Source organism: Ascidia mentula, chromosome 6 (genome assembly GCF_947561715.1).
Source record: "Ascidia mentula chromosome 6, kaAscMent1.1, whole genome shotgun sequence".
Lineage (NCBI taxonomy): Eukaryota > Metazoa > Chordata > Ascidiacea > Phlebobranchia > Ascidiidae > Ascidia > Ascidia mentula.
In genome coordinates, this window is record NC_138571.1 from 18,083,708 (window position 1) to 18,095,207 (window position 11,500).

The 11,500-nt window shown below is 36.0% G+C and overlaps 3 protein-coding genes across 3 annotated transcripts; all 3 read left to right on the plus strand.

Annotated features, from left to right (window-relative positions):
- The first annotated feature begins 389 nt into the window (after window positions 1–389).
- On the plus strand, window positions 390–1,415 carry LOC145905826 (CXXC motif containing zinc binding protein-like). Its single transcript, XM_082993122.1, has one exon. It carries the CDS (start codon window positions 417–419, stop codon window positions 903–905), a length of 489 nt encoding a protein of 162 aa, XP_082849248.1. The 5' UTR covers window positions 390–416; the 3' UTR covers window positions 906–1,415.
- On the plus strand, window positions 1,331–2,896 carry LOC145905827 (nuclear transport factor 2-like). Its single transcript, XM_082993123.1, has 4 exons — window positions 1,331–1,555; window positions 1,671–1,742; window positions 1,911–2,021; window positions 2,260–2,896. Exons 1-4 carry the CDS (start codon window positions 1,460–1,462, stop codon window positions 2,368–2,370), a joined length of 390 nt encoding a protein of 129 aa, XP_082849249.1. The 5' UTR covers window positions 1,331–1,459; the 3' UTR covers window positions 2,371–2,896.
- Window positions 2,897–3,759: 863 nt separating this feature from the next.
- LOC145906137 (transport and Golgi organization protein 6 homolog) lies at window positions 3,760–10,913 on the plus strand. The gene is made up of 18 exons (XM_082993548.1): window positions 3,760–3,899; window positions 4,252–4,630; window positions 4,714–4,831; window positions 5,349–5,571; window positions 5,801–5,948; window positions 6,095–6,255; window positions 6,315–6,456; window positions 6,818–7,033; window positions 7,389–7,503; window positions 7,693–7,893; window positions 8,152–8,301; window positions 8,501–8,626; window positions 8,961–9,250; window positions 9,432–9,623; window positions 9,785–9,903; window positions 10,108–10,259; window positions 10,465–10,575; window positions 10,662–10,913. The coding sequence occupies exons 1-18, from the start codon at window positions 3,824–3,826 to the stop codon at window positions 10,857–10,859; spliced, it is 3,117 nt and encodes a 1,038-aa protein (XP_082849674.1). The 5' UTR covers window positions 3,760–3,823; the 3' UTR covers window positions 10,860–10,913.
- Window positions 10,914–11,500: the final 587 nt, after the last annotated feature.

The following is an 11,500-nucleotide window of genomic DNA, read 5'->3' on the forward strand; positions in this document are numbered from 1 at the left end:
AAGAAAGAACGTTAGGCAGCAGACTAACATCAAATTACAGAAATTTGAACTTGAAAAACGAAATCTTAAACAGAAGAACTGATATCTTCCTGACACAACCTAGTCATACACAAAATGCATGCAATTGAACATGTCTTAGTTAAAACAGCTCAAAAATAGGGTTGTCCAGTCAAAAGTGGATGTTATAGAAATTAGAACTATACTATTTTCCATGTTTACTTTCAAAATAGGAATCTTACAAATATGGGCACTATGAGATGCCTTGCTTATTAGCTATTTTCTTATACTGTTGCAACCAATATTTGCAGTGAAGTGTAGTTATTGAATTAATCTTTGCGATCAAATAATACTATACAGGCTAACCAGTTTCCCAACCATCTTTCAGTGAACTGCTACTTCAGGCAAATAAATGTAAGATGGTAAAAATTTCACTCGAAATCTCAGCTGTTTTGGAAAATGTTTCTGAGATCAAGACTTGTGGTGAAGACTTTCGGTGGTTCTTGAAATTGCGCTGCAACAGTTGTGGTGAAACATCCCAAACCTGGCAATATTTAAGCCTTGCAGAAAGCACAGAGACTAAAGGTGGACGCGGTATGGCAAGCATGGTGCAAAAATGTAAAATGTGCTCCAGGGAAAACCATATCAACATCCTGGAGGATCGTATCCAACCGTATATGGCTGAAAATGATGGCCAGTTTGCCAGCGTTTTAGTGCTTGATTGCAGAGGATTCGAGCCAGTTGAATTTGACTTTCGAAATGGTTGGACTGTTGCTTGCTCTCATTCAAACACTGTGTTTGAGGATGTGGATTTGGCAGAAAAGGAGTGGTATGACTATGATGGCAAAGCAAACGAATCGGTTTCCATAACAGAAGTTCAATATAGATTTACAAAACTGAAAAAATAATTGGATGAATTGGATATCCTCTATTTATTACTTACCGTGCTGATTTATTTTATACATATATCTCAGATTAAAGAAATTTATTGGAAATCTGCAGAAAACGTAATTACTGCATTACAGATGCATAAAACTTTGACTAGTGTGCACAGTGTCCGCACACTAAATTTTCCTAAAAAAATACTCTCTTTCCAGTCTGAAACAGAGCTCCATGGTGTGTTGTAAAGTAGCGCTATTAAGTGTAAAATTATTGCAAAATTTTGGCTCATTCCAACAAATGATACTGCTGTTTCATAATTTTTTCATATATACATAGACATCCATGTGCTTTTTGCAGTGCTGGTACTATCACAGAGTAGAAACAAGAGAAATCGCTGTAAACTCACTTTCCCAAAATGTAATTGTTTGTGCGCTCAAATATTGCAAGATTTTTCACCCAAATTTTAGTAAAAAATCTTAGTTTGTACATTTTTCATCTTTTTTGCTTTTAATGCAATACGCAATACGCTTCCTACAGGAACAGGAACATAGCTTCTGTGAAGTAATTAGTTTGCCGTAAGATGGCTGCCTTTAACTACCTAGCAGTTGGTCAAGGATTTGTGGAACATTACTATAATTGCTTTGATTTCAACAAACCTGCACTGGTGAACTTGTATGTAAGTATATATCGTGCAGATGCGACTGTAACAATACAATGTAAGGCTGCTATTTACTCCAGTAAATTTTGAAATTGATACATGCATTTTCAATGGCAATTTTATTTGTTTTTAGGTCAATGAATCTATGCTCACATTTGAGGGGCAACAATGTTGTGGACAGGAAGCGATAATGAAAAAGATAACGGTAAGTCGTTTCTACTTGTAATCAATTTAACCTACATCATAAAGAATGGATACTAAATCATCAGCTGACATATTTAGCCACGGAGAGAAATATAAGTGCGAGCATATTGCCATTTGCAAAACATAGAAGGTGTTACATAGTCATTTAAAAGAATTTTTATACTTGTAGGAATTGCCATTCAAGACGATAAAACATATCGTCACCTCCCACGACACCCAGCCTATTGTTGGCGTTGATGGTGGAGAAGCTGTTTTTATCCTTGTTATGGGACAATTAAAGGTTGGTCACTTAAAATTTTATAACCTAAAATTTGTTTATGTTAAATTTCGCTTAATAGCAGTTAATGTAGAAAACTTACTGTAGTGCTGTTCATTGACAGTAAAATTGTTTAAAAATTTTTGCAGCGTATAATACATACTCATAAGCAACATCATTTTGCCTGCACTGGCCCAGCAAGTAGCACAGTAAAACTATATTATTTTGTTCAAAAAACCTAAAGTAAACTTCTTCTAAATAGACTGACGATGATCCTCCCCATAGCTTTGTCCAATCTTTCATCCTCCGGAAAACCCCAGGAGGTTACGTGATTGCAAACGATGAATTTAGGATGGTGCTGCACAATGGATAACTCTACATCATGGGTGTATGCTTAGCCGATGGCCCCAGTACCCTAGATTCAAATACGTTACAGGACATAATTTTCTCTAGTTATCTCCAAATGCTCTGGAGATAACGTGCAGATCTTATTTGACAAAATAAAAACCTTTTTGTATGGCGAGTGAATGAGCTGAAATGCAAATGTGACTGAATGTGTGTGTTATAAGGAGTTATGATCATTTTCCATGAGCATGAAACTTTCAATTGCATTTTTGTCATGAACAATTAACATCGTACCTTACAAAATTGCTCGTTTAATTACAATTGTTGGTGTGTTTGCAAACGTAGGGACACTTGCAAAAATTGTTGTATTGTTACAGCCTCTTGTCAGTAAGAGTGAATTGGCCTTCGTATGCAAACTGTGATGTATGCGTGTGAATGCGATAGACTGCAATCAGGTTGCGCCAAATATATGCCTGTGTAAATACTTTAGTTCCTAAATTTTTTCAGTGTACTGTACTTCAATACAACAAACTAGTAACCGATATTAAAAATAATCGTCTGCATGTATTTTAAATTATGGCCAATCAAAACATACACGTCTACTTGAATGGTTGGTATGGAGGGCAACAGCAAAATTTATGTCTTACGTAGCACTGGTGGTGAACAAAGTGGTGTTTATACCGTCTGCTTCGGCGTATTAGCTTTGGCTTTCCTATTGGAACAAGTTAACTCTCAAGTTTTTTGCACAATTGATCATACGATTTCATTAAAAAGTACCTAAATGCCCGGAGACTTTAGAGTTGATATTTACAGAAAAATAGACGCAATGCACAAAGTACTACATTGCTACCGCAAAGCATTGCTTTGAATAGCTATGCATGGATACAGAACTAAGTGCGTAAACTTCCTGGACGCGCCAGAAAAGAACTTCACACATAATCCATACATTAACAAACGAAATGTTTTCTGTTTCGCGTTACAGTAACTTTAAAGCACAACCACAGCACTGTATATTCCTCATACAATTAATGTACAATTTATTTCGTGTGTTGGTAAATAATATGCATTAAGCATTGTATTTCTATTAAAATAGGTTGCAATTTCGGTAAATACCCAAGAAAAGAACTCGAAACGCAGAACTGCAGTGAAACCAACGTTGAATACAAACGTTGAGTCGTTCAGGTTTTTAGGCAATTCCACAACTAATTTCTCGCATTTCTGTGATCATGGGCGGCTAACTTGAAACCCTTTTCGCATTTCGGTTTTATCGCCGCCCGTGCTATTTTAGTTTTTTATAGTTATTGTTCATGCGTGTTCAAGATCTGTTTTCCATTTTGTGAGGAATAAAATTGAATCGATTGTCGTGTGTAGTTACTTGTTGGTTTAATGAATGTCTTATAATCATATATTCAGACATTTAAATTTGACTGGTGTTCCAAATAAAAGAACCTGATTGGGTGGGATCCGATTAATATTTAGGCATGGAAGACAACCTTGTGGAATTCAAAGGTCACCAGCAAGTGATGTCCCAACTGCACACTCTGATTGTTGAAAAATGTAAGACAGTTTTAATGTTTTGATAAAGTTCTGTGATGAATACAGGTAATCCAGATTAAAACTTTGGAATTTGTTTTTGGCACCACTGATTGTGTTGACCAGCAAACATTTTTTGTGTGTTTCTGTATTGAATAATTTTCTGTGTGGATTAGATTCCAGCTTTTTTTTCTATTTAAGATGATTCTTAAAGCATTTTCATACCTTAATTAACTTTTACATTAACTTTTTTTCATAATGTCAACATCATTTGTAAGATATCTACACTAAATAACGTCAGTATGTTTGCAGCGAAAATTGTAGCAAATAAGTGTTTTATGAAAACGTCAACTTTGGAATAAACATTCTTTTTTAGGGCACTCACAAACAGTCCCAGAAAATTATGCTGAATTAATTTCCATGTTAGAAGCACTGAGGATTACTCCCGTACCATATTATTGTGAAACCTGTGGACAGTTGGCATTTTGCCAAACATCTGACTTTGTTTCCAAATGTGTTCTGATACTGAAAAATGCCTGTGCTATTTACAAGTCAAGCCAGAAAAGCACAAACCAAAGCTTTGAACTTTTATTGTCTGTACAGGACAGAAAACAATTTGACTATTTCTTGTTTTTTATCGTTAAAATTGGAATCAGTCGACACATGTTTTTTCATATTACAACACTGTCACTTAATTTTGATGAACTACCTGAACCCACGCCCTGTGCTTGCACTGCTTTGCTTAAAACTATCAGGTGAGTATTTGAATAGTTTGTGTGAAAGATAACAAAGATCAACTGCTTATAATGTCACCTTACATTTTGTTACATTTCTTAAGAGATTTGCTGGAATCCTGTGATCATGCATATGTCCAAACCACACTGTGTAACAAATACCTATTGGATATACTTGCTGGAGCTTTGCAGCTGGCCTACAGTCCCCCATGTCGCCAATTGGTAAGATGCTAATATTAGAATGGTGCAAAAAAGTATATTTGGTCATGTTTTGGTATATATACATATATTTCTGTTTAAAATTTATATCACTACTACACAGAAGCATAATATTTTAGTTTTTGTTGGAATTTTAGGTCATCTAATTTTTGGAGGGTTTTCCATGTTTTTCAAACCAACACACCAATTTTGACCTGAAACTTGCAGTTTAAATAATCAGTGGTAGTGTTGTACCACAATCATGGAAATGTTTATTTCTATGTTAAAATCATTTAACTGGGGCTATTGCAACTAATTCCCAGAAATACAACGGGATACGATGTTAAATTATTGAATAGGGTAAAAAGTCTATTTGAATAAAAAACTGATGATGCTCATAATACATAGGCAAAATTTATTTTTCTGAGTATATATCTGCTGGAATAAAATAAGGACTTGTTGCTTCTAAAGATGTAATGCTGTACTTTTAGAATTTACATGTGTTGTTTAACAACAAACTGTTTAAATTCTTTTCTATTAGCTCAGCAGTGCCCAGCGCAAATCAAGTCTTTCTCTCCTCACATATGTGGTCACTAAGTGGGCGAAACTTGTCGAAGTTGTCAAATGCTTGCTCGCACTTCAAGGAAGTTCCTCCTCGACATCTCCGCCATGGCTGAAGCAAGCTTGCGGAATGCTTTTATCGAAAGTCTTGCTCCTTCCAAATGGTGTGTTTGCCATGATCAGTGGAGTCACAGCAAGCCTTGGTAAGTTTTCCGGGCAACTGTTTTATCGTAAATGCTCCTGACTCGATAAACCTTACAGTTTTATCAGTGTCCATGCAAGTAATTGTAAAAATTATGATCTTTGTGGAAACCTTTCTTATATTACTCCCTTTATGTGCTTATAAAAAAAACATTACCAACTTATGTGACATGACACTAATATGTTAATGTTATGTAACTAAAAGTTAATGTTATGTTAACTAAAACACAGATGATACAACAAGTGATTCAAAAAAGGCTGAGATTGTATCGAGAATATTGTGCACACCTCCAAAAGCAGGACCGAGTACTGAAGAATACATCAAAATAATTTGCAGTCAAATTTTTCAACACTTTGAAGCGTGGAAAGCTGAACGAAAGTACTTAAATCTCTGTCTTTATCTCCTTAAAAATACCAATCATAACTTTACCAGTTTCAATGCTGATTTTTATGTAACTAATTTTTTTTATGCAAGAGTTTGTTAGCAACTGGTTGAACTGCATTCAAACAAATTGTTTCTTTTAGAGACCTGCAGCTTATTCACCAGGTAATGCTTGAGAGTCTCTTTGCTCTTTACGAAAAGTACGCTGGTTATGTCAAACAAAACTACTTCAGTAAACTGTTTGGTACCCTGTATGCTTTAACTGCAGAAGATGTAGAAGTTGCTGAAGAGTGCATGGTTGAAGGTTTGTACACCTAAGAGCACATATTTTAAATAGGTAATGTTGCTCCAAAATATTCTAAGGTTGTCTACCAGATGTAAGTCGTTGCCTCGAACACATTCATGTGGTTTTCACATACTTGCGAGTGGGAAACAGAGACGATGCTGTTATCAAAGAGCTTGTACCTTTAATGGAAATCTTCTTTTGTATTTTTAAATGGTCAAGGTGGGTTAAGATTTCTATCTTGAAGTATTCCATAAAAATGGGCATCATAGTTTTTTCAATCAAAAAAAGGTTCTGCTGGAGGGGAATTACCCCATAGGGGATTTTTTATTTGCATGGAGAATCTTGTCAAATTGTAATTTTTTTATATTACAGTTTGTAACCTTGCTCAACTGTGAAAACTTAGTTTCGCCACTTAATAGATTGATTTTTGAACATGCTGTTTACAAACTAACTTTCTGGTGGTGGTTTTTAACTTTATATATGGGTTAAAAGGAAAGATTGAAAACCACTGTTCTTAGTCATTAAGTTTATGGTTGTTTACAACCCTGTAGGTTTTTTACAATTAACCAACTGTGTTCAGGTCTACAGTGTGTTCACTGCAAAATATTTTGCGGGAAATAATTGGTGCAGTTTTGAATACTTGCCGAGTGGAGGATGCTGTTGGCATTCTACTTGCTCTCTGTAATATTTCCGTGCCCATGAACCAGGGACTGAATATTCTCGAAATGCGTAACGAAGTTTCCTTTTCTCTCAACGAAGATGGAAATCTTACAATTTGCGATCAGGAAAATGATCAGTAAGCATACTAAACTATTGTATTTTTATTTGTTACCTTTTTCAACACTTTTAAAATTGTGGCACAGAAATGTTTCATGCTATCCCATAACAATGCATAACTGGTGATCTAAGCTATTGCATTTTAATTATTAGGTTCACTGGCATCTCTGAGACATTTGTCATACTTCTTTTTATTTTGGTGCAAACAGGCAACATCACTTGTAACATAATTTGTAGTTTTTTTCAGTAATAAACAAGTTATTTTTCACATTAATTTGTTTAGTTATTGCATTAATTAAAACACATGATGTTGGATGATTTATTAACAATGAAATGATTCAATCAGTGTTAATAAACCCACCTCGAATAAACAGATCACCTGAGAATATTGTGATGGAACAAGACAAGTTAGTACAATCCATAATCGACATGGTTCAATCAAGTAAAAATGATGAAATAGCCTCAAGATTCTTTATAACAATGCTTGAGGTTGGTGATAGTTGTTTTCGGACGTCAGCAATTGATATTTTTCGTTTTTTTAGATTTAGGTTATTAGAAAAAGAATTGAACAATTCCTAAGACAAGTAAATTCTGCATAGTCTGTTTAATCGAGTATTTTGCATTTAAAGATTTAAATTATAGAAGATCAGCATTGTTTGTAATCCCAACCTTTTGCAGCAACTTAGTGATTTGCAAAGCATGGACGTGGATGACCCGGCGAGGGCAAGTTTGTTACAAACACCTGAAGATCGTGCAATTCAACACTTGATTGCTGGAGAAAGTCAGCTGATAATTTATGCCCTGATAATGGCATTTCTGGAAAACTGTGACCCTGCATTGCTTTTGTCAGATGTGCCACAAATTTCAGAATTTGTAAAGGTGTTTGGCACAAATTTACTTAATTAATGAGACTGTGTTTGAAATGTTGTTTTTTGGTATCCATAAGCACTGTGAAAACCCATAAACAATTACAATGTGAGATTATACAGAATAATTTAAGTTAAGCTTTGTCGTTGGTGGTAACACTTAAAAAAAGAGAAAAGGTGTCAAGAAAAATGTCAATAAATTGACATTAAGTGTTAGTTAGTTAACACTGGGTGTGACAAAAATATGCGTAAACTGTGATGTTTTTGCCAGGTTATGTTGGGTAGAATTATGGAAGCAGAAGATATCGATACTTCACTTGAGAATTTAAAACTTACTTTTGCCATCCTTGGCTTGTGTCTGATGTGTGGGGCAGATCCAAGAAAGCAACAAGAATTGCAGGAAATTGTTCCACTTTTACAGGTTACATGCCCAATATGTCAAACCTTCATCTTTTGAACTATTTTTTGTCAGTTTCAGCATGTTAAAATTTTAATTTCTTCCTAGTTTTACAAAATATGTTATTACTGGTCATAGTTTTTTTAAAGGAATAAAATAACGATACAATAGGTTTGACTTTAGCCTTTTTTGGATTCTGGTAAATTTATTTGTTCGCTTGCAGAATCTATGTCAGCTTTCTTGGCTGGATCAGACTGACAAAGATACTGCCACAGACATTGCTATTGCCATAGCAACTCAAGGAAAGGGCAGGGAATTGGATATTTCTATGTTTTCAAATTCGTTGCAGGTATACATATTGCTAAATTTTTACGAAACATTCTGTGGCTATGTTGTCAGTAATTGCAAAGATAAGTGAATGCGTGCAAGTAGTAGTAGTTAGGTAAATACTGCATATATTATCTGTGGTTTTGTGCTTTACCATGTAATTATTTTGACATACGGTCTTGGGTAGGAATTATTTGTGTTGAGTATTGGTAAAAGCTTGTGGTTGACGTCCTGTGTAGCAACATTGGCCTCTGACAACATTATTATCATGAAGAGAAACCTATAAAAATATTGTCGGACCTATCATAACTCATAAAATGTGAAGAATGCTGTTTAAATGTACACATGTTGTTTAGGCTGGAGTGGCAAACCTGACAGAAGCATTAGGCAAGGGCGATTCCACAAGAAATATGGATGTCGAAACAAGCAGCACAGAACCTCCTGGTGCTCATAACATTAATAATGTTACAACACCTAAATTGGGTTCAAACAATTTCGCAACCCATCTTAAATCAACGTCAGCAAAGTCTAACGAACTAAATGGTGGTGAAATTCCCAGTAATATTGAAAGTGCATTTGAGGCGATGCAATTGAAATCTGTTGAAGAAGCAATCGATGCTGTGTTTGACCCAAGTCCTCCAGAAAGGTTTTGTTGTTTTTACTTTGGAGAATGCAAACTTGTGTGATATTTATATATGTATTAAACTATCACAACTTTACATTCATTTAATCAAATCACATTTATATGACTAACTTTTGCTGCCTTATTTTAATAGCAAACATAGTTGGAATTTTGTGCACAATATAACACCCACTTTTGTTCACAGAGGTGCTGCAGTCAGGTTCTTGACTAATCTCATTAAAAAGGGTGATAAGGCCATATTAAAACAACAACATCGACTTTACCAACTTTTTGTTGAACAACTTAAAAAAGAGAATGACTCTTTTGTTTATTTATCACTGCTGCAGGGAATTGTGGAAGGGGTCAACAAAGGCATTTTTAACAACAAAAACGAGAAGTATGCTTTTGACATTGTGTAAATTTTAAAAAGGGTGTATATTGGCAGAACCTTTCTTTGTGCTAAAGAAATGTTGCAGATTCTGAAATACTGATACGCATAAAACGTCTTCGAGAGTCATGTGCAATCATGCATGAAATTTTGTTCGTTTTTTCTTGTAGTTTTTTGGTTGAAAAGTTGTTTGTGGATTACCAGCTCTGCCTTTCAAGCGAAAATAACTCGGACGAAGTAAACCTAATCAAGATCGGAGAAGTTCTCGTTCGATTTATAAACCAGCTTGGTAAGGAAGCTTAACCCGAAGTAGGTGTAAATTTCCAACAAACAAATCCCCACTCAAGTTACGGTTTTTCATGGGTACGTTTTGCTGTGCAAGCGTAACTGAAAATAATTCCTATCTAAAAATGTTGAGAACCTATTCTGTGCAAGAATCTCGATCAAGTGTTATATTTCTTTTCTACCAACCATACCAAAATATGTTTTCTAGGTGACATGGCACCCTATTATGGCCAACGACTCATTCCCTTGTTGTTTGTTGGCTGTCGAAATCCAAGCAATCTGATTCGATCCAGTTCTCTGTCCAACATGGCAGAGCTGTGCCCATTGTTACGTCACAATATGTCAGCGTTTGAACAGGAGGTGCGTTGTCAACGTCATCCGTGTTTGTAGCGTACGAGATTGTAACGTGTGTTACAAATTTGTCAATTTTATCTGATTTTTGACAAAATACATAACGTGTTAAACCTGGCATATGTATTGTATTTACAATAAAAACTTTGATACAAGGAATTATCTTCCAAGTTTGTTCGATCCGTTTATAAAGTGCTCTTCTAACATATTTTAGCTGACGTTGTGTTTGACGTCAATCGCAAAAACCGACGAAGCGGAACCGCGCAGGGCGGCTGTCTACGTCATTCGACGCATGATTGAGATTCTGGGTGGCGAAATTCTTCAGGTAAACGATAACCATTTAGTTTCCAAGTAAACTTCCACTTTAATTCCACGCTTAAAACTTGTACAATGAACACCGACCGTTTTTAGGTATTTCCTGATTCCATGAAAGCCTTCTACCTTTTGCTCAAACACGTTTACTCCAGTGACGAAGACGGGGCCGCAAGACTGCAAGCCCAACTTGCGTTAGAACACCTTGACACTGTTATGAAGGGTGAAGTGTTCGTCAACCCTGCAGGCAAAGCTGGAAAGACGAACTCAAAAAAGATTGTTGTCGTTGCGCCTTGAAATGAGCCCATTTTTTAAACTTACATGCAGCTATCATGCGACAAAGTCTTATTAAACTGCCAGAGAAAGCTCGTTTCATAGGCAGATTGTGGTTATGAGCATGGACGCCGTTTGGAATTATTCGGGTATGCCAAATTATATGACGTCACAAAATTCAAATCTGTCTCGGGGCTAGATAGGGCGAGACCAACAAATTTCGGTCATTGCGTTACGCGCGAACATTTTTAATTTTTTAGCCTTTAGTGTCAGAAGCCCATTCAATTAACGTTGGGCCGACTCTCGGGTGAAATGCTACCTACTCGGGACTTCCGCCCGATTATACCCGGCGTATGCGCAGTCAGCAGTCCCGAGTATCTCTTTCCATTTGTACTACTCTTTGGGAAGAAGTTTGACATGGTTTAAAACCCGAAACTGTGATACGGGAGTGTGAACTTTCAGCCAAAACGACAGGGATTGTACAAGCATAACGGTACAGGCGTGAAACATCAAGCAAAAGCTTAACAAGGAACAAAAATCCCTTGCGAAAATGTAATTATTTTGGCAAAATTCAGCACGTGGTGTTCACCCATACGTTAATCCGGATCGTTACCGAGGTTTTCAGATAGGGTTGGCGACCTTTCCCAAGCCGCGGAGCAAAGTCA